Below are 27,368 nucleotides of genomic sequence, written 5' to 3' on the forward strand. Positions count from 1 at the left end.
GATTGCAGACGGCCATCCTGTAATGACTGTTTATGGATTCTGATTGGCCAGACCAGTGCTGACATGAAAAATGACATGGAAAAACAAATATGAAAAGCTTTGTTTACATACATGCACATATTAAAGGCAAGGCCTAGTAAACCATCATCCTTCAAAAAAGCTGGCATTTCTATAAAAACACACTTGTTGAGGTTTACTGACGTCATATTTCTCTCCCTCAGTTTGAAGGGTGTAACAAAGCTTTCTCACGGCTGGAGAATCTGAAGATTCACCTGCGGAGTCACACAGGAGAAAAACCGTACCTGTGCCAACATCCGGGCTGTCAGAAAGCATTCAGCAACTCCAGCGACAGGGCAAAGCACCAGCGCACACATCTGGACACTGTGAGTAAATGAATACAACCGACCCTAACCTGTCATAGCTGCAACTCAAAAAGAAGTGCCTCAAAACACAAGAATACGAATAGTGCTCTTTACTGACACCATCCTAAATATAGAAATCGGAGCAGCCTAGTTTTACTAAACGCTTAATACATTTAAGTGTGGCAGTAGTTTTTATTGGAAATACTTTTTTAATGAATCGGTTCGTCTTAAATGGTCCTCCTTCCTCCTACGTAGTGTTGGCAGTCTGATTCATTCTATTGAATCTGTTCTACCTAAATCATTTTCTCTCTATGTAGCACTGAAAAGTTGTCACTTTATTACAAATCAGTTCATTCTAAAAGGTCCTCACTTTCGTATGTTGATGAAAGTTATATGTAAAAGTTTATTCTAGTGATATGGTTTATCATAAATGTTTTTTTCTTTTATGCTGTATAGCATTGGAAACTGAATTGGTTCAGTTTATTCTAGTGGTCTGGTTAATTATTATGGTTCTTTCAAATATAGAATTGATATCTCATTCCATCATTTTTTAATTTTTATTTTTTGTCATATATAACATTCTAAACTCTGATTCCTTCTAGTGAATCAAAATCAGTCACTTTCATTTTTAGGGTTGGAAAGTTTTTTTTTTCTTTTTTTTCAAATGGTTTGTTTCATCCTAAATGATTCTCTCTGATATAAAGCACTGGGAATGCTGATTCATTCTAGTGAATCAGGTCATTTAGACAAGTAATGTTAACAAAAAATTCATGAAACAATCTGAGTCTGTGCATAGCATTCTAGATTTGTTAAATACTGCTGTTCTTCAACATTTTTACATATCATTTAGGAGTTTTATATAATATAATTACATATTGTCGGTACAATGTAGTTTGCTTCTTTTGTTAGTAGCTTTCAGTGTTGCTACCTACTTTTAAAAGATTAACTAGTCTGTATTTTAATTTTAGTATCTTGTCTTTAACAAAACTACAGAATGAACCATGAGTGATCCAAGGACCTTTAAGTTCAGAGCAAAAATCTAAAGCACTCAAGTCCCCAACCAAATGGACCTTACAAACAAACCCATAAATGTGCTGTTTGCTACCTTTCTTTGACCCAAATGTTAATTTTGCATGCACAAAACAGCCTTAAGGTTATGTCTCTATGGGTTGACAAGGTGAAACATGTTTTATCACACATCGTTTAACACCATGCTCCGTTTATGATAGCAACGACACATGGCAGAGAGGCAGGCATGTCTTGCATCCAATCTCCAACAATGTGAGGAAAAATAAAAGTCAGGGAAAGCTTGAGTTAGTAATTCCTCACTAACTGGCAGAACCCTGTGTTGTATCACATCGCAGTACAGCTCCCGCACTGCGCTACCGTCACACTGCCACAGCCAATTAGCCCCCCGACTCCAGATGCCCAGTGCTGCACATTAACTCGCCTGTGCGCCCTGTCACAGCCTTCCCACATGCCTCATATACAGTGAAAAAATCACTCCGACTGTAATGATATTTATTCTTGACAGCCTTTTTTCTTTTTTCCATTCCTAAGCTTTCTTGGTTTCTGTTTTCAGTGCGTTTAGACAGCAGGGGGATTATATGGCATTGCACAGTGAAAACAAATAAATGCACAGAGACGAGCTGCCCCGCAAGCGGCTTGTAAAAACAGCGTTATTTAGAGAACGAGAGAAGGTAGGAAAAGGGAGCTAATAAAGGAAGCCTATCCACTTTCACTTTAATGACTGCCTCTGTTTTAGAAAAAAAAAACTGTAAAATGCACGGGAGAAAATCACCACTGCATGTTTTGGACCGAGTGAGAGTGTTTCAGTAAAGTTTACCACTGAGAATCATGGGTACATAGATATATATCTTAAAATGTACGTTTAAACACTTTAACCCTGAGAAAATGCAAAGTAATATAAAACTGGCATAATAGTTTGTTACCTGCAAACTAGTAAATGTTTGTACAGTACCTGTATGCTTCTCTGACATTTACCGAACAATCTGTATTCTTCTTTTCTTCTTCCTACATCCTCTCAGCTGAAAGGTAGGATACTGTCTTTCCTCTTAAACTTTGACTATTTATAAACTCTCAAAACAAACAGATATTGCACTTGTGTTTGTCCATTTACACACAGATTGAAAGTGTAAATATTAAGGCTGAAAAAAAGTAGGCCTTTGCAGTGGGTTTCAAAAGTCAATTTTTGTCTCATTAAACACAAATTTAAATGAAGAAAGAACATATCCAACCTCTGTATTGGTGACGTATATAGTGCAGAATATTAAATTGTTTTTTTTATTATTTATTATCTATCAGATTTAAATTAAATTTTCAGTTGCAGGTTTGAAAATTAGATATTGAATTAAAAAAAATTTTCTCTCTTTTATATTTATACATTTAATGCAGAATTAATGACTTTATTTAGACTTTCATTTATAAAAACACAACATTTGTTTTGGGAGTTCAAAATAGCTGCTTGTCTAAATTGTCGTGTATTTTTAGTTTCCATGTCTGTTCATAAATGTTGTGCACTGTATCTAATGTCTGTTCCAAACTATAATTATAGCTACTCAATTATAAACGCTGTCATAATGTAATGATTTTGTGGTCTTTGTGTCCATAGCAGTGTGTTTCTTTGCCCTCTTTGTGGCTGAACTGAGTATAATTATGATTCTCAGACTCATTGTGCATTTCCTGTTTCAGAAACCATATGCGTGTCAGATCCCAGGCTGCACTAAACGCTACACAGACCCCAGTTCCCTCCGCAAGCATGTGAAGATCCACTCCGCCAAAGAGCAGCAGGTGCGTAGGAAGGTAAGGGTAAAAACATAATATCTCTCTCTCTCTTTTACAATGGTCTCTGTTAAAATCATCTCATCAGCACATCAGAGTACAATTAGCTTTTTGGCTCTTGCCATCAGCCTTGAGAAACATTTCTAGTAGATATTTTTCATGGTCAATTGTGTCTTTTTCACGGCTTGGTGCAGTTGGTTCTACTTAGGTTTGTCTTTGAAAATCATTTTCCCAACAATAGATCAGCTCTGACCACATTTCAGCATCTACATGGTGAAGAGTGCATTCCTCATTAAAGTGGGTAATTATAAGCAGAATAGCCTCATTGTTACACTGGTCTAAACGACAGCCGACTGATGCGTTCTTCTTGCTTGCCGTTGTAAGCGGAAACACATGTGAGCGTGTACCATTGTTAATAAGCTGTGCAGCGCTATACCCCAGTGGCCAGATGTTGTGGGCCGATGTCAAACAAACACTCCCACTCCATCTATCGCGAGCGACGCCTGTTATAGCACGCTGCAGCAAAGCACCAGACCTTTGACGAATGGCTGGGAACTGAAAAACGTGCGGTTTGTGCTCTTTTGCCAGTTTGCGTGTAATTAAGCGTGTTTGTTTTATATCTAATTCACAAGTTTGTGAGCTCTTATTTTGAAAATCTTAATTGCAGTGGAATTAAAATGACATAACACGTTCAAGTTGCATGTCATGGCTCATTTCGGCTATTGTTTATAGCGAGGAATCGTCTCCAGATTCAGTCCACTCATCACGAATTCATGTGACCGAAGATAATTTTCCAGTTAAACATAATTCCATGCTACAATCCGAGCTTTCAAAGTCAGTCTAAAAGTCCTAAACACATATGACTCCCCAAACTCTAAACAAATGTTGCATATAATGCATGATTACTCCCAGAACTTTGATTCTGTTGCCTTGCGAAGGGAAAAATCAACCTTGCATGCTAATCTCACCAGCAAAAGCTGTGTCTCACCTCTCTGTAGCTGGTAACGTGGCGTCCCAACCTGTACTCAGGGCGATGGATGTGTATGTGGGGTATGTCTTTCCCCTCATCCCCTCATGTTTCCAATCAAAGGTTCCTGTTTGCGGTGAAAAATCATTCCTCTCTAAGCTTGTCATTTCCTTTGCTGGCTGGTGTGGGATGTCACCACAAACTGATGTGTTTTCTTCGTATGATTATTATTTAAGACTTTTGTTTGGGGCCAGTCCATTTTACACAAGTGTGACTATTTTCATTTCTTCTTTGACACCATCACACTCTGGAACAGACGTTCCACATGTTTTTAATGTGCATTCCTCCTGTCAACATTCTATTTTTATTGCTTAGTCTTTTAATTGCTTTTATTTTTGATTGACAGCTAAGGGCCTGCCCTCATTTAGAATCAGAAGCTCTGAGTGAATGTCTGTCAATCCAGCATCTTCATGGCCCCACCCCTTCCCAGCATCCCCACTGTCCTGCCACCTCCCAGCACTCTCTGAATGGGAAAGAAGGCCGTTCCCCAGCACTCGGGCAGGAGATATTCACAGGTACGGCTTAATTTATCCTCTGCATTCACTTTCTTTTGACAGTGATGTAAAGTGGGTGAAGTATAAAAAGAAATTAGATGGAATGGATATTTAGTTTCAATCATGGATTATAATTGTAATTAGAGGTGCTCGCTAAAACAAGCAACACTGTTATTTTTGCTCATACCATGAGTATTAAACTTGGGTGCAGCTTTGTTTGTACTATGAACACAATGATGTCTCAAGTCAAGTGGCTTGTTACTATAATGCTGCATCCCAGTTTGCCTACTTGTACTTTGCCCAAAGAGTATATACTCTTTTAGAGAAGAAAATGTACATACTTTTGAGTATGTAAAAGAAAAGTATACGGGCTTTGGGACATACTACTTGCATGCATTCTGTCACTGTTTAAACTGCCCTGTCAGTCATGTTTCACATTTAACATCCTTTATGTTTTGTCTAATTTAAGTTCCTACCATATTGGAAATATCATCAACAATTACCCATGCACACCTGTAGGTAATCAATTAATGTACAGGAAAAACGACCAAAAAACAGGTCCAAAATCAAAACAAAAAATAAACAATCCTGCACAATATATGTACTTGCAAATGTATAAAAAATTAATTTATTCACTCCCTACGGTTTGGTCCTATGACCTTCATCAGGCATATTTCAGGCATAGAGCTATTTTGGTAACACTTTAATATAGGAACCAATTCTCACTATTATCTAGTTGCTTATTATAGAATGCCTATTAATAACATATTGGCTGTTTATTAGTACTTCTAAAGCACATATTCTGCATAACCATATTCTACACCCCTAATCCTACCCAATACCTAAACTTAATCATTTTTACTTAACAACTACCTTACTAACTATTAAAAAGCAGTAAATTAGGAGTTTATTGAGGCAAAAGTCATAGTTAATGGTTTGTTAATAGCGAGAATTGGACCTTAAAATAAAGTGTGACCGCTATTTTTGATACATTTGCAACTATGTATAGTGTGCAGGATTTATTATTTTTTCTACCATATTGGAAAGGAATGGAAGTAGCACATTGATCTGCATGCAGGTCTTTCATACTGAGAACTCTCTTCATTTGGAGAGTGTTTGCATAATGATTCATTTGATACAAAGTTAACGATGCAAAGTTAATGACCAAATGTATCGGTATAAAAAGTTCACTGTGATGTTATAGATAAAATATAACATGGACCACATTAAATAAATATATTTTCATCAATGTGGATATCAATTATTGATCACCTAAACCCTCTCTCTAATTGTTGCACTACAGTATGTCCACCATATTTGTAGTTTTTAACACTTTTATTTGTGGTTGTAGTGTGCATGGATCAGCACCTCAAATTTCCATTTGAAATAGTAAACAACCCAGGTACTTTTGGAATACTTATTTCAACATTTTAAGATTTGATAAAGTATAAATTTTAACCTGGTGGATGTTAAAAAGAGGCAAAATAATATCCCATATACATGTGTGTCACACTGCTTTTTTATTTATTTTTTTTGGCCTATAAGCAACCACCTACAAACTATCCGGAACACCCTTGCGACCGCATAGCAAACATCTAGCATTGTGATGGTGAGTTTTCGATGGTCCCCACAATGTAGTTTTAGTTCTAAAGATGTTTAAATAATCCTAATAATAATATCTGAAAAGTGTTTAAATAATTACATTAATGATTCTAAAGATTATATTGATTGTAATTTTATACTTGAATTTGTGAGATTAACTGCCGCTTTCCAAACCTTGAGAGAAATGATTGTATATCTTGGTCTATAGAATCCATTACTGCTTGTTTTTGTAGGTGCATACGTGCTGTCTAATTTATGTATCCTGGGATGTTTTGTAGAGATGGGTAGAGGATTGTTCCCTCCACCCTAGAATGTACCAAAACCCAGATGTGTTTAAGTGTACATTCACTTGCAGAACCATTTATGTGATCCAAAACCAATAAGCTCCGATTTAACAGCTCAAATGGACATGACAGAATAAAGGGGATTGTAATGTTATGAAGACCATATGCTATGATAATATTGCAAACAGCTGCAATGCACGATCTGCGTTAGATGGGAATTTTCCCATGCTACTTCCAATGTTATGCAATTCACGCTAAATCGGACCTAGAGGACACTTACCTTAAAATACCCTGCTATGACTCACTACTCTTTGATTTAGAGAGGGAGGTCAGAGGTTAAGGTTTTGCATGTTTTGTATTTTGTTTGATTTGCATTAGTTAAACCACAGTAGTTATGGTCCTCCCTGTAAGCCATTTTTCTTGTTCTTCTGATTGCTCTTGTCATAATGCTGGGCATACTGTAGTGCAATTGTTAGCAGAGGAGATTTCATGAAAAGGCAAAGCCTAGAACACTGAAAGTTCCCCCAAAATGAAAATTCTGTTATCATTTACAAACATTTTTGTCATCCCAAACCTTCTTTCTTTCATGGAACACATAAGGAAACTTTCTAAAAACTGTTGCTCTCTCTCATCTGTGCAATTAAAAGGAATGGGGATTGAAGCATTCAGGCTTCAAAAAGGATGTGAAAGCACCATTAAAGTATCATAAATGTGATCCATGTGACTATATTCTGGTCTTCTGAAACCAGATGATGGTTTTTGTGAGAAACAGACTGAAATGTAAGTTTTTATTTACTGATAAACGCAACATGTAAAATCGACCATCTTCCCAAACCTATAAGAAATATATTGTAATAGTAGTAATAATAAGTATTATTATTATTATTATTATAAATATTGAAATTAGTTTTCTGTTATTTAATTATGTGATGTATTATTTAGTATTATTATTTTTATTTAACAACAACAATTATTATGATTATGATTAATAAATAATTAGTACTACTAAAAATATCAAACATAAATCTCATTAAAATCTCAAAATGTCATTTTGTTGTTTTGCATATCTACAAACAAGCACAACATACTTATAAGATTTTTATCACATTTTAAAATGTTCATGTCAGAATTTTAAATATTGTTGTGAGGTAAATCAAGATTGTTTTTTTCCACAGTTATCAGTGATTTATGACTTAAATTTCAGTCTGTTTCTCACACATCATGTCTAAAACACAGCATATGGACCACCTTTACTATGCTTTTGCTTTTTTCCTCAGCATGTTTTAATCTCTTTAATTGTAGTTGCACAGAAAAACCAGAGCATGGAATACAGTCTTCAAAATTTCATCTTTAGAATTCTGTGGAAGAATGATTACAGAATTTAGATTTTTGTGTGAACTATTCCTTTAAGAGCAGTAATTCAGGCAAGAGAAAGGTAGAACAGACCCTTAATCTCCGTGTGAGAGTAATTTGAAGGACAATTGCAGAACTCCCCATCATTAAAGCATCCTTGTACAAAACACACTTTGCAGTGCAACAGCTTAAATCACTGCCAACGTCTGCCAGGGAAAAATAGATGTCCTGGCTTGCACCGTCTTTCTCATTCTCTCGGTTCAAAGGGGATAAGTTGTTGCTTCAATGTGCAAATGTCTTTAGCCTGAAGGACCTGTTATGTTACTGTGGCTGTTTGTTCTTGTTTAGAGGAGAAGTTGTGGTTGTGTCTTGCCAAGATGCCTGCATTTAATGTAGATGTTTCTGCCTCTCCCTATGCTTTGTTCTGGGGCCAGTAGAAAAAGTAAAGCAAAGTGGAGAGCGGGTACCTCTGTCATTTTGTAATTTGCACATATCAAGTGCATTCTAGTCCTCTGTTCTGTCTTTGTGTAGGTTTGTGTTTGGTTGGTCCATACAATTTTGTGCAATCTCTGTGGCTGCTTGAACATATGCTAATCATGCCATAATTATACGCTGTGATAAGGCTGGTTATGGATTCTTCAACACTAACATTCCTTCCACACTAACAATTATACAAACAATATACAGAACTTTTATTTTGTATGTGATTAATCGCAATTAATCATTTGACAGCATTAATATATATATATATAATTTAATTTATTTTGGGGGGGAAATAATATGTATAACTTTTAAATGTAAGTGTAATAAAAAAAATCAAATTAGAAAATTGTCTTAATGAAAGCATTTTTACAAACTGTTAAAAAAATTGTCCTAATTAGAATTCATTCATGAAAACCTGTACTAATAATTGAACACACATTAATGAATGAATGTACTGATTATTTAGAAATTCACGATCACTCTCAGCCATTAGAGTCTGATTCTGCCTCCTGGTGCACCCCTCCCCTCTCTCCAGCAAATAACAACTAAAGCAATCATGGCCATTACTTGTTGAATGCTTCCCAGTCTGGTAGCAGATGTTAGGGCTAAAGGGGAAAGCATTTAAGGACTTTGATTGATGATTTCGGGTAATGAATCAAGTTTGTAACCAGTTCAGAAAACTGTCAGATGGGCCCCGCTTCCACCGTAAAGCAGTTGAAGAGGAGCACAAAGAGAAGGGCTGCTGGGACGAGCCACTGACGACAGTCAATGCACAGCCATCCCTCTAGAGGGCTTCTGGGAAAACAATTACTGGGCAAATTCAGAGAAACACATTAACAGCTGGAGCAACCGGGAACAGTGTCCGCCTGTCAGTCTCTCAGGCTGCACAAGAAGCCCGGGGACAGTAGAAGCCCCTTTGCGGAACGAGCGACTATTATTTTCATCTGGCCCAGTTTGTGTACAGTAGTATAATCTATGGCGGGATGACATTTGGAGCAGTTGGAGCTCTGATCTACACTGTTATTTCCATTATAAACTGCGAATGAAGTTGATGCGTCTGCTGTTTTTCGCTTCAAGGTTATGTGTCCTTGGCTAAAGATCCAGCCTACCTGTTCCTTTCATTTCAATACAAGTAGCTTCAAGTAGATCTGTCTATACTTATTAGTTCTGCCATTCCATTAAAATTCAACCGATCTGTCAAAGATGTTACGTTCAAAACAGCAACAGTCAATCAAATCCATGCCTCACAGCAACATAAATCATGTACAGTAAATTGCTAACAGCACAGCACAGAACAGGAACATTTAATTTCATCCAAAAGGGCCATGGTGAGTTTTTGTTGTCATAACAAGTGCTTGTTGCCATTAAGGGCTGTTTTGTGGAGATTTAATTTGGTCAATGTGCCGTTCTTGAGGGCTCCTTGAGGTTTATCAGGCATGTTTTGTGCATTAGTTTTGTTTGTCTTCCAGGCCTGTATGCCGGCTCCAGCACACAACACAATGGAGCCCAACTTGAGTTGCTCTCTTCTGGACCTGACCTGCCTCCCAGGCAGCCCCGCCTGGACCGCAACATTGGCAGCCCCCACCATCTCTCACCGCTGTCTGGCCTCGAGAACACCCGGGAAGGGTGAGTACCTAACCCAATGGGCATCACATTTACTTTCAGTTACTCTGACATACACGCAGGGTGGATGAGATCGATGTACAGTAGATGACATCAGAACGGAGGAAGGTTGTCATCACAATAACAGATATCACTGTAGGCAAAGAAGTTACACGCACTGGCTCTGTTCCAAAGAGTTAGCTGTAACAGAAAGGCTGTCCCACCATGCATTGCGATATGCTCTGTGAACAATCTGAGATGTCTGACGAAGTGAGAAATGAATGATGAAATGTTGTACTTTAGTCTAATTAAAAAGTAATTCTATAATGATAGTGACACTCAGTTGTCACTTGTTTCATCCTGAATGAATCATTGTTGAGTGAATTTGACTCACTCATAATGACAGTCAGTTGTTTCTCTCAGGGAAAAATCAGTGGCTGAATTCAGAATAGCACGCTAGCACACTACTCTAACTGTTTTTGCCATTAAACATATAGCACAAACACTGAATAGAATGCTGAATTAAGCCATTGTTTTTGAATGAATCATTAAGTTAATGATTCATTGATTCACTCTTAAAGATTTTCACTTGTTTCATTCCTGAATGAATCTGTGTTTCGGAATGAATCGTTTATAAAGTCAGGGTCACTTTTTTCTTTTGGAATGAATCAGTGGCTGAATACAGAATAGGTTACTAGCATTCAACTCTTACTGTTTTTGCCAACTAAAGACATAGTTCAAATAGTACAAATAGTAAGTAGTATGCTAGTATGCTTTTCTGAATACATCCACTGTTTTGGATCAATTTCTGAATAAAGCAGTAATTTGAATGAATCATTGAGTAAATTATTAATTGACTAAAAGAGACTTTTTCTTTCTGGAATGAATCTGTGGCTGAATTCAGAATAGAATACTAGCATAAAATAGTACAATTTTTGTCATAAAAATATATAATACAAATAGTAAGTAGGTCACTAGTATGTATTTTTTCTGAATTCAGGCAGTTTTTGACCAATTCCTGAATAAATCAGTAATTTGAATGAATCATTGAGCATTTTTCTGGTGTTTTGTTTTGAACTAAATGTTTGGAACTAATTGGTTGAGAGAATGATTTTCTGACTCACTCATAAAGACTTCTTTCATTCCTGAATGAATCTGTTTTAGAAAGAATCAGATGTGTTGATTCATTGACTTGTTTGTAAAGACAATCATTTGTTGCCACTTACTGGTGTAACAATGTAACTAGCAGAAAGAGACTAAAAAAATACACCTGAATAATAATGAGTTTTTTAAATAACTTTTTTGCTAATAACTACGAAATGCATGTGTGCTTTTTGATTTCATCAAATTGCTTCGGAATAACTAGTCACATTGTGATCTTGTTACTATTGCAATGCTGCAAGGTTTTTCTCATAACAGGAGATTTTCTTTGGTAATGTTTGCTGTCTAATGTGTTTTTCACTGTGTGTAGAAACCATATTGATTTAGGGGCCTGGATTTATTTACCATCCAAAGCACCACCGGCAGATTTTTCCCTTGTCCATACAGAGTGTTTGTTTTCATTGTAACACGCTCCTAAAACACACACCCTACGATGCATTTGATCCATGCGGCTGGGCTCTTCTCTTGTTACCCTAACACAACATAAACCAACTCTGTGCACTTTGCTTCAGTTTGGAGGTGTCAGTGCTGTGTAATTAAAGCAGGACCATGTTCCCAAAAAAGATTTTCTAGTGCACTTCTCTGTGTGTTACTCTCTGTCCTCAACATTCTTAAAAATAAAGGTGCTTCACGGTGCCATAGAAGAACCTTTTTGTCTAAATTGTTCCATAAAGAACCTTTAACATCTGAAGAAACTTTCTGTTTCACAAAAGGTCCTTTGTGGTGAAAGAAGGTTCTTCAGATTGTAAAAAGGTAAGAAAGAGATGGTTCTTTATAGAACCTTTGACTGAATGGTTCTTTGTAGAACCAAAAATGGTTCTTCTATGGCATCACTGTGAAGAACCTTTTAAGCACCTTTATTTTTAAGAGTGAAGCTGTGTTTAGTGTTCTGGAACACTCAGAGGACAAATACAATGAAGCCTAATATGTCCCTAACAGGACTGAGGCATGTTTCCCATTAAAAACCATGATTTCCCTCTGGACCAGCCAAGTCCAGAGCTGCAAATCCAATGTGTCATCAAGACGCCCAATGTGTATAGTGATAAACAGAGATGCTGGAAATGAGAAAGAGAAATGGAGAAAAAATAGAGCAAATCTGTTCTTTCAAAGCAATAGATTTAAATGGGATTTTTTCTGTTCTTTATCATAGTTAAACAAAAGCAAACGGGTAGTGTTAAGTAAATTAACTAATTTCACCCACATCTTAGAACAGAAACTTATTCAAGAGCTTGTAAACAACATGACCCTATTGAAACAATAATGAGCTCTACTTTTATTATTTTTCTCTTCCTGTTTGCTCAACTGGTAGAGCATCGTGCTAACAATGCCAAGGTTGTGGGTTTGATTCCCAGGGAAAACAAAAACATGTATACTTTGAATGCACTGTTAATGTGTGTAAATATTGTTTCTTTTTTTCAGATTGAAATTTCAATCAATGTGACGTTTTCGTTAGCATAAGCCAGTTGGATACATCAATTTCTAGTAAAAATACTCTAACGTCCATAAAATGTGCCCAGGCAGCAGTGAGTTGTCATGTTCTTTAAAACCTTTTTGGAAGGTGAGCTGTTTTTTCCAGGTCACGTAAAGAACACACACAAAAAAATTTAAGGAGCCATTTTAAAGCTCCACAAACAATAACTGCTACTTGGAGAGGAATGAGAGCTGAACGAAACCAGCTCAGAGGATACGTGTGTAACTCTATACGTGCACTGAAGGTCACGATGACATATTCGAGCGAACAGAGGACTCTGCTATTCACTGATGCTGAAAGTTTAAGTCTGCGAAAATGGAAGTTTATACACACCCTTCACACAAAGCATGAGATGACAGTGGACATGAACATTTTGTGGAAGTAATGAGCATATGTTGAGCTTGAAATGTAGTATTTTATCCACCTAGTAAGTCTAGTGTCAGCTGTAATATTATAACTTCCCCATACAGTCGCGCTGACAACACAGTATTAAGAAAATGGCTGTCTTCTTGTTTGCGGAAGTCATTAGAGTTGGGGTTCCCGATCAGAAAGGTATATGCACATATAGCATGCTTTATGCCATCCATCTAACGCCACATCTCTGCCAGGACCTACAACTAACCAGGTATGAAACGTCTACTTACATTTGAAGATGGAGCATTTTGATTTATGTGTTTAAAGCCTAGAGTATACACTTGGCTGCCAGTGTCAACAGCAGCTGCCGCTCTTGTTTTTCCCAAATGGTTTAGCAGGACGTTAAACATTTTGACAAAATTATCTAACTTGCTTGACTCCACTGCTGCAGCCTCTGACCTCATTGCTAAATGTGTTTACCCTGGCTGAAATGGCCCATTTAGACTCCTTTTACTTCGCAAATACTAGTGTCATTTTCTGAAGCTAATATTAAAAAATATGCCAGTGAAAATACATCTAGTGGTCTCTGTTGTGTGGAATTTGAGATGGAGGGAGGCAGAAGTGTTCGCTTTTGCTCAGAGGAGCGTGCTCACCAGCCTGGAGGGCCGAGGAGCGTAATGGGTGGCATTGGCTATGTGTTTTGTAGGTGACAGTTTTACAGTAAAATTAGGAATAGCCGATCCTGGTGTACCTTAATGGTAATGAGAAACAGGTTTGTATTAACGAGAAGATATAAAAAAAAAAAGTATGTTTATATTCACTACTGTTCAAAAATTTGGGGTTGGAATTTCATGTTTTTGAAAGAAGTCTTTTATGCTCGCCAAAGCTGCAATTATTTTATCTAATTATATCTCAAATTGAATTATTTCAGTCTTAAGTGTGTCACATGATAGTTCATAAATCCTTAATTTTGGTGCTCAAGAAAAAATTCTTATTATTATCAATGTTTGCTCAACTGGTAGAGCATCGTGGCTAACAATGCCAAGGTTGTGGGTTTGATTTCCCAGAGGAAAACAAAAAACATGTATACTTTGAATGCCCTGTTAATGTGTGTAAATATTGTTTCTTTTTTCAGATTGAAATTTCAATCAAATGTGACGTTTTTCGTTAGCATAAGCCAGTTGGATACATCAATTTCTAGTAAAAATACTCTAACGTCCATAAAATGTGCCCAGGCAGCAGTGAGTTGTCATGTTCTTTAAAACCTTTTTGGAAGGTGAGCTGTTTTTCCAGGTCACGTAAAGAACACACACAAAAAAATTTAAGGAGCCATTTTAAAGCTCCACAAACAATAACTGCTACTTGGAGAGGAATGAGAGCTGAACGAAAACCAGCTCAGAGGATACGTGTGTAACTCTATACGTGCACTGAAGGTCACGATGACATATTCGAGCGAACAGAGGACTCTGCTATTCACTGATGCTGAAAGTTTAAGTCTGCGAAAAATGGAAGTTTATACACACCCTTCACACAAAGCATGAGATGACAGTGGACATGAACATTTTGTGTAAGTAATGAGCATATGTTTGAGCTTGAAATGTAGTATTTTATCCACCTAGTAAGTCTAGTGTCAGCTGTAATATTATAACTTCCCCATACAGTCGCGCTGACAACACAGTATTAAGAAAATGGCTGTCTTCTTGTTTGCGGAAGTCATTAGAGTTGGGGTTCCCGATCAGAAAGGTATATGCACATATAGCATGCTTTATGCCATCCATCTAACGCCACATCTCTCTGCCAGGACCTACACACTAAACAGGGTATGAAACGTCTACTTACATTTGAAGATGGAGCATTTTGATTTTATGTGTTTAAAGCCTAGAGTATACACTTGGCTGCCAGTGTCAACAGCAGCTGCCGCTCTTGTTTTTCCCAAATGGTTTAGCAGGACGTTAAACATTTTGACAAAATTATCTAACTTGCTTGACTCCACTGCTGCAGCCTCTGAGTGGTCTCTGTTGTGTGGAATTTGAGATGGAGGGAGGCAGAAGTGTTCGCTTTTGCTCAGAGGAGCGTGCTCACCAGCCTGGAGGGCCGAGGAGCGTAATGGGTGGCATTGGCTATGTGTTTTGTAGGTGACAGTTTTACAGTAAAATTAGGAATAGCCGATCCTGGTGTACCTTAATGGTAATGAGAAACAGGTTTGTATTAACGAGAAGATAATAAAAAAAAAAAGTATGTTTATATTCACTACTGTTCAAAAATTTGGGGTTGGAATTTCATGTTTTTTGAAAGAAGTCTTTTATGCTCGCCAAAGCTGCAATTATTTTATCTAATTATATCTCAAATTGAATTATTTCAGTCTTAAGTGTGTCACATGATAGTTCATAAATCCTTAATTTGGTGCTCAAGAAAAAATTCTTATTATTATCAATGTTGCCATTACCACGATGCACTACCATTCAAATGTTAAGGTTAAGTTAGATTTAAAAAGGACAAAAAATACATTTATAAAAATTCATTTATAAATACATTTACAAAAAAAATTAATAATAATAATAAAAAATAAATTGAAACAGTTTTTTCAATACTGATAATAAGAACAATTATTAATAATTGAGTATCATGTGACCCTGAAACTTTTACATTTTTGTCATGACAGAAATAAATTACATTTTAGAATATATTAAAATATATAACAGTTATTAAATCACACAATACTACAGTTTTTTACTGTATTTTTATTAAATAAATGCAGCCTTGGTAAGCATAAGAGACTTATTTCAAAAACATGAAGAAAATCCTTGTAATTCTATACTTTTGACCAACATTGCATATATTTAGTCTCATAAAAGTCTGATTCATGAGTTCACACTTACATATAATAAACAGAGTAAAGGTTATGCGTATTTTGCGTGTTGTCCGATGGGAGGCTCTCCAAGCTCAGAATTTCGGCCTGAACCCAGAGTACCCCCCCTCCCACATGTTAGGATAGGAATAGTTGTAAGTGCAGAGAAGGGGTGGAGAAGGTGGTGAACTTCGTTAATAAAACATCATTTAGTGTCATATAATATAGTCATAAAGAATAAAATTCCTTGAACTTGAGTCCATTTCAGCAGGTTTCAGTATCACCTGCTGATCTAAACGGTAGCTACACTGATACATTGTATCTTAAACTAATTTCCCCGGTTGACTGCGCATTCAGGGTTTGAGCACTTAAGCTTTTGAGTGTTTAGAAGCAAGCAATAGGCTTGGATCAGTAAGGGCCTGATCTCTCACGAGTGGCTTTAGTTTGCTAACCAGAACCAGAAAGGTTCCCACCGACCCGTGCCAAGTCAGCGGCCACTTCGTTCTTCAATCAGAAGATCTTACCGTGAGACACCGGGGCTATCCACGCTCTCTCATACACACCGTCTCCCAGCGGAGCACAACCTGACAGGTGAGACAAGACAAACTGAGAACAGAGCACTCTTCTTCATGAATCTTCATTCAAAAAGGATGTGGGGGGAAAAAACTCCATCTTGATCTATTTTGTCTCCAGCCGACTCCTGGAGGATTTGTGTCTGTTTGAGCATTAGGATTGCCTCACCCCTCAAAGCAGCACCTCTGCTGCACGATTTGTAAGGTCTTTGACCCCTCTTAAACTGGAACATGACACTACGACAGAGCTTTTCATGAACCTCGCAGCCTGCATTTAATAACTATTATTCCTTCATCCAAAATGTAACTTTTCAATGTGTGTCATCAGTGTAAACTTAACTTCAAACCCCCAATGGTTTGTCCACATTAATGTTATATATATATTTATATTTATTTTATTTATTTTTTTTGTGGTCAGAGTTGCTATGTCCCATTTAGACAGTAGTTCTTTGATCCTTTTGATGGTTACTTTCTGAGCCAGACATAAAGTAACTATGTTCTTTAACATGGAGCAAGTCCAGTGAATCATATTCATATTTGGAGTCATGTTCACTGAATCATGTCTGCTGTGCTGAGTAAGGACTTACTCATGTCAACTGAGCGATGCTCTGGGATATTTAAACGTTCCCATGGAGTCACATTCACTGAATCACAGTCAACATTAAACACTTTGCCTTTATTCCTCAATCTGCTACTTTGAAGAAATACCATTTGTAAACACTTTGTTCACAAGCAAACTATTAAGAGTTAGGTCATTATGCTTTGAAGTTCCTGTAGTCGACTCATCATCATTGCCTTTTTTAAGATAGTAGACCAAAGTTTCCTATCCCATCACTCTTGACTCAAAATAACCAATTCAGAAGGCTCACAAATCAGTCATAAGTACAATTTTGCATGACTCAATTCCCCATCTTGCTGATTCTGAGTGGAGGATATGCTATATTTTGTTGAATTACTGCTGCTGCGATCACTAGAAAATGTAAATAAACATATAATTTAAATGAAAATGTATTTATTTAACATTTTTGGAAGTTTATTTTAATTCCCAATTGGCATGTTTTTGCCAAGAAAATAATGATAAGTATTGTGTATCATATTATAAACATCCTTAAATGCTTTTGAAGTTAGGAAAGTGTATACCAATGTCATATGTATCTTTAGAGATGGTCCCTAAATTTGCGAATATCGAATGTCCAACGTTAAACCAACTTTATGCCAGCCCAGTTGCGGAATCGGCCATTTTGTCCAACAAACAAGCCAGACAGGAGAGTACATTAATGTGGGTGTACTTGAACTTTGAAAAATGGTGTGTATTGACGTCTTTCCGAGGTTGAAACAAGACACCTTCTGATGTTCATTCATGTTTACTCCATACTATAACTAGTAAATATAAAAACAATTCGGTTCACGTGCCACTTGAACTGAGGCGGTAAAGCGATCTGTCACGACACATTAAAGAGCCAAACGGTATTTATAGTTTGAATTTCTTACAAAATGACAAAATTTGTAAGCTGAGACTTTGTTTCATACCAAAAATAACCTGTTCTGTCTTGTCTGTCGATGCGGTGTCAGTTTCCTCTTTGCTCCATGAGGTATTTTTCACTGCGTGTAGGGGGCGGGTCTTTGCCGAGGGTCAGTTGTGCTGCTTAATATTTTCATGGAAACGGTGATACTTTTTTCAGGATTCTTTGATGAATAGAATGTACAAAAGAACAGCATTTATTTAAATGTAAAATTCTTTCTTTCCTTGTTTACATCCAGTTCGACTTAAGTGTCATACTTGAGCAAGCCAAATGCTTTTCTATCACTTTTGAAGATTAGATGAACATCAACTTTTGGATGATTCATAGGTCAGCGGCCATACAAGCTCTTATGACGTGAGACACAGGCTGTATAGTCACAAAAAGAGCCTGCGAAGGTGAAAGCAGATGATCAGTGAAGGTAAATACTGAAGGGAGAGATTAATCTTGCATATGAAAGATTCCCCTCATTCCTGGAGCCTTAGTGAGCTGCAGCTGGCAGTGATTATAGCCTGATTCACTTTAGCTGCACATAGAGGCTGCTTGTAAAAATATGAACAGTATAACTGTTTCCTGAGCTTGTGCTGACAGCATCTCCCAGGGGGAACGCTGCCGTCGTGCTTTCCGCAGAAACACATGGCCGTACGTCAGATCACAGCCAGCGACTAGATCTGAACAGCTAGCCCTCTAACTCTAATTCCTAAACGTATATTTGCTGCATGCCTTGTGAAATATGTTAGCAAAGCTTTTGAGGACATGGCTGTTTGAGAAGAGCCCCATGAATCATGGGGTTACATCCGAGCACAGTAAAAAAAAAAAAAAAAGTGTATTGAATTCAGTGATGAAACTGAGTCCTTGGAATGTGAATTTGGCTAAGAGTGAAAAACGACATAATGGTCTAACAGATGTAACAGCCAAGGAAGTCCTTATCAGATTCTGGGCAAATGAACGATGGAAAATATCACTCCCACGTAAGGCCTGAAACATAAATAAAAAAGAATTATCAGCTCATTGGAGTCCAAATTTTACATTAATGCTTTGCTAGGTTTTAACTCTGTGGATGATATACAAAAGGACATTTAAATGCAATAATGTGTCTGTGTAAATGTACATGCTCTAAAGGTGCAGGAAAGGTTTCCTTTGTTAAAAAAGTGTTACTCGTAGCAATTGTGTTTATTTTTTTTTAAATGTTTAAAATCACTCACATGAGATCATATCACTGGCCTAATTAACACTGATTTATTTATGTTATTGTTTTTTGTAGTTTGTGTGGGACATATCAAAGGATCAAAGCAATGAACAAACATTTGCTGCTTGCTGCTGGGTTGCACATGATATTGGGGGAGGGACATTCTCATTCAAGAGCATTTGATTGGACAAAAATTGGTGCAGTGCAGGATGAGTCATCGATGATTTTGCTTCATTTTTCCAGACAAGAAAGTTTGTAAATAATAATGTGTACAATGTCATTCAAAAGTTTGGTGTCGGTAAGATTTTGAATGTCTTGGAAAGAAGCCTCTTATGGTAACCAAGGCTGCATTTATTTGATCAAAAATACAGTAAAAACAGTAATATTGTGAAATACTATTACAGTTTAAAGTAAATGTTTTCTACTTGAATATATTTTAAAATGTAATTTATTCCTGTGATGGCAAAACTGAATATTCAGCAGTCATTACTCCAGTCTTCAGTGTCACGTGATCCTTCAGAAATCATTCTAAAATGCTGATTTGGTGCTTAAGAAACATTTCTTATTATTCGCAATATTGACAACAATTGTGTTGCTTAATGTTGTTGTGGAAACTAGGATACATTTTTTTCAGATTTCTTTGATAAATTCAAAAGAACAGCATTTATATGTCTTTACTGTCACTTTCGCTAAATGTACTGTGTTATAACAGAATAAAAGTATTATTTTGTTTTAAAAAAATCTTGCTGACTGCAAACCTTTGAACCGTAGTGTTTATCTTCTAAAAGTGAATTTTTTTAGTGTGAAAATCAGTAAAAAGTGAAATCAGTATTTGGGAGTAGACTAGCTTATACAGGGCCATGGAAAAACTATAAAATCCTTAGATTATAACTGCATATGTCCTCATAATATCTCTCCACAACTAGCATCTGTTTGTCATACTTCTGTTTAAACAGGCGCTTCTTTGAGTTTGTTTTTGTTCTCTGTTCATTTCTGAAAGGCTCTCACTAAAGGCAGAGAGCCTTGACTTAGGGGGCAGGAACGACTTCACAGGGCCATTGGGTTGGCACTCTGCATCCCGCTGGAACTTGGTTTTGCATATTTGAAGACTTGCTTGTGACAGCTGCAACTAATGGCACTAACAAAGCCTTTATTTGTTCCATTGTGTGCAAGCATGAGCAAGCTATCATAACTTCCCCAAAGACATCACTGTGTACAGTAAGTCAGTGGCATGTTATGTATAAGTGGCATCTGGAGTGAAGAACGGGCTTGTACTCAATCAAAACCAGGCTCTTGACTTTCCATTATAACAAGAATTGGAAAAGGATGAAGCATGTTAGAGTAAATAAAAAATAAATGAATAAAATAAATAAATAATGTTTCACTTTAGGCTATGTGACTCTTTTTCTGAGGTAATCCTCTCAGATCTTTCTCAGGGTTAAAGGTAGGATGGGGTGAGGCTATAAAGTTACTATAAAGTAATATTCACTGGACTCGTATAAATTATATAAGCTATATGAAATTTTATAGCATTATTTTGGCCTGCTTATCTTCCACCGTTAATCTTAATAGTTAACGCTTACTTTCTCTATTGAGTTATCTGGAGCTTTGCTGTCTCCAGGGATCAGTCTGCTGAAGGCCGCCACGTCTCCTTCACCAACACTAGAGAAGCAACAGAACTCCTCTTCCAGCCAGCAACACCTCCACACTCACCATAAACCCTACACCGCCTTCCACAACCTGCCTTCTACTGAGGGTACGAGACCTTCTGCGTTTGTTTGCTCTGATTTTATTGGGTGGTAGTCTTCACACACATCAAAAGTCCAGCACTTCCTTCAGGCTGATTTAAAACTCACTGTGAAAAAAAAAAGTATTTTTCAAAGTAAATTAAAGCAAACACTGCTTTACATTTTACAAGAAAATACTACTTCAGTCTTTCTACTTCAAAATTTTAATTCAGTGTGTTACTTGCTATTTCTTTGTAATTCTTTGTGAAATTTACTAATAATTTCTAAGTGAAAATTGTTTAAAGGTAAATCCTACACCAACATTTTTTCAGTGTGGATATGAAACTAGATTTTTCCATGATTCTTGGGTGTTGTGGTTGGTTGCCAGGGTGTTGTTATGTGGTTTCTAAGTTATTCAGAATGTTTTTATAATGTGTTGCTAAGTTGTTCTGAGTGTTTGTTAGGGACAGTAGTTGCTTACTGGTCCAAATTAAAAGAGCCCACTGCGAAGTCGCTAATATAATTTTAGTGCCTCAGAGTCAGATCCCTCTTTCAGTAGTCTATGGGATTTTTGTTTGCCTGCTTTATTGGTCAGTATGATTGCTTAGAAAAGTAATAGTACACATCTCTTCAAGAAGCCACATAACCTAACACAAATCTGAGAAATAAGATGAGGTTATAAAAGGTGGAGTCGGCATTAAAAGGAAATTGCGATTTGTCTTTCTTTAACTATTTTAACCCTGTAAAGCCTGACTTATGCAATGGCCAGAAAATATATATATATTTTTTTAGTTAACATTTTATTGAACTTTTATGCAAAATCAAAAAAGAAGAGTATCATATTTGATACATCAGGTTTTATAGTTGATATTGTATGATATATAGTATATATGGAGCTCATACTCAAGGAGGACAAGGAGGTCCAAACTGAGCAAAAATATGCAATTTGTTGAAGTTGCGGATATTATATGGTGAAGAGTAAGATGAAATTCTGATTGCTTGTAAATCAATGAGATCTTTAACAGTATAGCAGACTATTTGCATCCAATTCATATACATGTAGAAAAATCATCTGATGCAGTGCAATACAGTGATGATTAAGAGATTAACCAATGAACATTCTTCAAAAGTCTGATGTATCATATTTGATGTTCACATTTTAACATGCTTTTTCTAAAAACTGAAGAAGTTACTTCAGTCCAGTAAGTGTTCACGTCACATATGACACAGTAGGCTTTATGGGGTTAAAATTATGTGCACAAATACAGTAATATATAAGGAACACTGCAGTACCCCTTAAAAAAAATAATTGTAAATTTTTTGATTTCATTGTAAAGTAACATTAGTAATCATGATTTCCTGAGCATGTACCACAAATAAGAGTCAAAACTCTCACGGTTCCAGTTGCCTGCCTTTTTTTGTGATTTATTGGAATATACCTGTTGAAAGATCTCAGCAAATCTCAGTGTTTGATGTCAGAGAGAGCCCCATCGGTGTGAGAGCTGGCGTAGTCTCTGCAGTGCTGTGTGCATCAGCCAGAACATGTGGGCTGAAAGAGACGCCTGGAACCACAAGAGGAAGCTTTTTGCTCTAAAACCACCCCGTTCAAAACAGCTCAGCTGTCTGTCAAAAGAACTGCTGGGAAAGAGAAATGCTCGACTTCCTTGTCAGGATACAGATGTACATGTGTGTACCACCTCAAATCCAAGACCCCCATTGGAGAGAGACTACTTGTTTAACACTTCTGGAAGCAACCCTGGAGAAACTGGAATAGTCCAAAGATAGAAATACAAACAGTAATGCAGACTTTCTGTGGTTTTTGCCATCGCTAGTTTAAGTTTTGAACATATACAAAAAAGCCACATTTGAATGACATTTGATTCTGATGTTTTACTTTGTGTTTGGGTGTGTGTGCACAGATTACCGTGGCAATTTCCAGAGCTGTTTCCATTTTGGTGATGGCTACAGAATGGACCAGTCCATCAGCAGCGGCCATCAACCTGCAGAGTCCCACAGCTTCAACACAAACCAACACAACGGCTTCCACATGAGCTGTTCCACCAGCACCTCTTCCACAGGTACACAAATACCCCTTAAAGTACAATCTCACTAGTGAAATTACTAGGGCATTAAAAATTTGTCTGTTGTCAGTAGAGTAGTGTTATATATTAAGAATTTTTATTTTATGAGTTTTGTATGTATTTTTTTTTGAATTGATTATATGTTTTGGAGATTGTTGAGTGGCCATTTTTTTTCCCCAAAAGCAATTTAATTAGTGTTCTAGCACTAAAATAATCACTAAAATAATGTCTACAATTTTTTCTACTATTATTTTTTTTAAATAAAATAAAATTAATAATAATAATAATAAAATAAAATGCTTTGTTTGGCCTTTACTACTTTTGCCCTGACACAAAATTGAGCAGATTGAAATGAAAATGAAAAATCACACAACAACAGTAAATGTGACTACACTTTTACCTCCTCAAATACTTTTAATAAGTAATATCACAATAAAATTAAGTATAACTGATATTGTCAGTTGCCATTATACATAAGGGCACTGTAGCTTCATTTCAGCACATCAGCAGTAATAGGCAACATGGCTAGTAACAGCTCAACTGATCTGTCTTGTAGTCACCTTGTCGTTTTTCTTCACTGCCCTACAAATTATTCTTGTTGTATTTTAATTTAAGTGTTTTTCAAATCTGCAAAAATTGGGCAGTACCTTCAAAAAGACAACCTTATCTTCCCTTCATGAGTGCACATTAGTAGCATAATTAATACCTCTAGGTGCTTATGGGCTAACAGGACATTTTTTAGCACTTTTTCTAAAAGCTTAATACAAGTTTAACACATTTTTCAATATTTACCTTTTTTTCATAATGCAGTTTCAGCTTGGTGCCGGACATCATAGGATCAGGTTGCCAGTTCTCACCGGGCACAGAGGAGAGTGTTTTCTTTCAGGTGGGCGGCTTCGATCGCGGCTTGAGCCAAATGTCGTCAGTTTACACAGAAACATAGGACCAGCTTACCTTGTTGGCCATCAACACAATCTTCTTCTTTCAGACCAAAACCCTCTTTTCTTTTATCTATGCAGTTTCAACCTATCAAGAGTTTAGATTTTTTTCTTCTCAGAATTCATCTTTTTTTTCCTGAAATGCATAGTTGGATCACCTCAATTGGACTGAAATATCTGCTTCCTTGACTACGCGTAAAGCTGCTATTCCACAGCAACGAGGGTTAAATGATGAGGGGTTTGTGTTGTGGAGTGTTTATTTGTGGATGTTATGAAATTGTGCTTTTTTTTCACAGTTTTTTGAAAGATATGTTCAAAGTCTCATGAGATACTCCCTTGTCGTCATCAAAGCATCACTAGTCTTAATAAATCCAGCTGGTCAGCTCAGACCCTATTGTAACTTTGGAACGGTTTGATAGAAACTTCAGAACCACCACAGCTCATCAGTGATGAGTTCCACATTTCCCTCTCACAGCTCTTTTTCTGATTTGTTGGCTGTTGTGTTGGAAACAATTATTTAGTGTTGCTGTGTTTTGTCAGTGAATGTTTGCAAATGTTTGTATTGCTTTGTCATTTGGTTGTCGTCATCCCAGATAAACAGAGTTCTTTATTTTGTAATGGTTGATGGCTTTAATATCTACCACACTTCAACGTATGTATAAAATGTACAGTTTGTTTAATATTAATAATTCTCAATCTCTGAAAATAAATGACTCTTGAATATTGCGGTCTAATGCTCATCATTGTATATTTTAGAGCTGTGGTAATTATGTTGACTGTTTAACTAAATAAATATGGCGTTACTCTAACTCAAATATCATTAAATTCAGTTTAAACACTATGAAATACTGGAGAATCAAATTGCAAGATATTTTGCAAATGATTTGCATATGTTCCCTTTACTTTTAAAAGTTTATTGGAACTAGTCCCAGCCATATAAATGAACTGAGCAAAAAAAATATTTTGTAATTTAATAAACTATTGCAGACTTTTCTTAGGTGGAGTCTGCCCCCTTTTGGAGAGGATAAGGATCATTCGTCTCAGAAAATCTTTTATATATACTTAAAGGAACAATTTTCATTTAATCACTCTGGTGTCATTCCAAACCCATTAATTAAAATTCATTTTTGGGTGAACTATCCTTTCAGGTTTCAAATAATGCACAAGACCTGGAAGATGGAATAGACCCTGATAACATGTTTTTTTCTTCTATCAATATTAGTTGTAACGACTTTACTGAAGATGATTTTAACAACAGTATCAAAAATTTTACGTTTAACGTAATTGAAAAGATGACACTAACAATAAATGATATACTACAATGTATATCGATTGAAATTCACAATGAAAAGAAAAAAAAATATTATAAGTTGTATATATAGGTCACCGGGTTCAAGAATGGAGTCATTTATTGACTGGATGGAAAAAATGTTTTCTATAACAAGTAACAAAATACTTTTCATCTGTGGAGATTATAATATAGATCTGATAAATCCAAATAAACATAAAATAATGGTTGAATTTATGAACAGGATGTACAGTATGAGATTATACCCCACCATCACTAGACCCAGTAGAATTACTTCTCACTGTGCCACACTCATTGATAATATATTTACAAATAACATTGAATACACTAATGTCAGTGGCCTAATGATTTGTGACATAACTGACCATCTGCCGGTCTTCACATTGTATGATGACAATTATATAAATAATAAAACTCCCCAAACATCTATATATAAACGTATAAGGACAAAAGAAGCAATTAATTCACTCAATTATGACTTAATGGAACAAGACTGGAACATTGTATAATAGTTTTTTAGAAATATTTAGCACATTATATAACAAAACCTGTCCCATTCGTCAAATCAACTACAAGAATAAATTCATAAAATGTCCATGGTTAACTAAGGATTTACAAAATGCTTGTAAAAAGAAAAATACTCTATATAGACAATTTATTAAATTGAGGACAAAAGAATGTGAAAACAGACAAAAATCATATAAAAATAAATTGGCTAATATAATAAGAACTAGTAAGAAATTATACTATAAAAATGTATTAAATGAAAACAAAAATAATATTAAAGGGTTATGGGGAATACTAAGAAGTATAATTAAAGATAAAATAAATAAGAATCCATATCCAGATTATTTTATTGATATGAAGGGTGAAAACTTTAATATGCATAAAATAGTATATAATTTTTTGTAAATGTTTGGCCAGATTTAGCAGCAATAATTCCTGAGTGTGGAAGTAATAAATTGAATGATTCATTTATAGAAAGGAATGCGAAGACCATCTTCATCTCTGATGTGAGTGAGACAGATATTAAAACTATTGTAAATAAATGCAAAAATAAAACATCTACTGATTGTTATGACATAAATATGACATTATTATTTCAAAACCCCTAATGTACATATGCAATGTATCATTTTAGACTGGAATATTTCCAAATAAAATGAAAATTGCAAAAGTAATACCACTGTATAAAAATGGAAACAAGCACATCTTCACAAATTATAGACCTTTCTCTTTGCTACCTCAATTTTCAAAAATTTTAGAGAAACTATTTAATGAAAGATTAGAAACATTTATTGATAAATATGATATAATAAATGAAAGTCAGTATGGTTTTAGAGCAAAGAGGTCAAAATCAATGGCCATAATTGAAGCTGTGAAAAGAAATCACAAACACCCTAGAGAGAAAAAAATATGGAGTTGGAATGTTTATTGAGTTAAAGAAACCCTGTGGGGTCCCTCAAGGATCAGTATTGGGTCCTAAGTTATTTAACTTATATATAAATGATATATTCCATGTATCTAAAAATGTATCTGAAATTGATATTATTTACCGATGACACTAATGTATTCTATTCTAGTGATAATTATAATACACTTATAAACACAGTCAATAAAAAATTAGTAAAACTAAAAACGTGGATGGATGTTAATAAATTATCTTTGAATTTAAATAAAACTAAAGTAATGATGTTTGGTAATTATAAAGAAAACTCAGAAGTATTTTAATAAGTATAGATGGTATTGTAATAGAAAAAGTGTCAGAAATTAAATTCTTAGGAATCACTATTGACAGTAAATTAAGCTGGAAACCAAACATCAGATACATACAAGGTAAAGTATCCAAAAGTATCTCTGTAATTAATAAAGTTAAATATGTTTTGGAATATAATGCATTATATATATTGGATTGTTCATTAGTTTTGCCCTACTTAACTTACTGTATAGAAGTTTGGGGCAATAACTATAAAAGTTCACTACATCCCCTCTTCGTACTTCAAAAACATGCAATTAGAATCATACATAAGGTGTGATATTTTGATCACACAAATATATTATTTCTGCAATCCAGACTATTTAAAAATTTTTATTTAGTTGATTTTTATACTGCACAGCTCTTGTATAAAGCCAACAAAAATGAACTACCGGGTAATATTCAAAAGTTCTTTACAGGAAGAGAGGGTGGC

At 35.8% G+C, this 27,368-nt stretch overlaps 1 protein-coding gene across 3 annotated transcripts in view; it reads left to right on the forward strand.

Moving 5' to 3' along the window:
* Positions 1-24,595, forward strand: part of LOC109081765 (zinc finger protein GLIS1) — a 71,489-nt gene extending 46,894 nt beyond the window's left edge. For 2 of the 3 annotated variants that reach the window (XM_042728897.1, XM_042728899.1), the window contains exons 5-11: positions 222-383; positions 3,075-3,185; positions 4,538-4,706; positions 9,877-10,033; positions 20,720-20,880; positions 22,771-22,929; positions 23,742-24,595. In XM_042728897.1, coding sequence (XP_042584831.1) covers positions 222-383; positions 3,075-3,185; positions 4,538-4,706; positions 9,877-10,033; positions 20,720-20,880; positions 22,771-22,929; positions 23,742-23,875 — 1,053 coding nt within the window. In that variant the 3' untranslated portion in view covers positions 23,876-24,595. The remainder of the gene's footprint in view (positions 1-221; positions 384-3,074; positions 3,186-4,537; positions 4,707-9,876; positions 10,034-20,719; positions 20,881-22,770; positions 22,930-23,741) is intronic. The other variant, XM_042728898.1, reaches the window with a different exon arrangement.
* The last annotated feature ends 2,773 nt before the right edge of the window (positions 24,596-27,368 follow it).

Source organism: Cyprinus carpio, chromosome B8 (genome assembly GCF_018340385.1).
Source record: "Cyprinus carpio isolate SPL01 chromosome B8, ASM1834038v1, whole genome shotgun sequence".
NCBI lineage: Eukaryota > Metazoa > Chordata > Actinopteri > Cypriniformes > Cyprinidae > Cyprinus > Cyprinus carpio.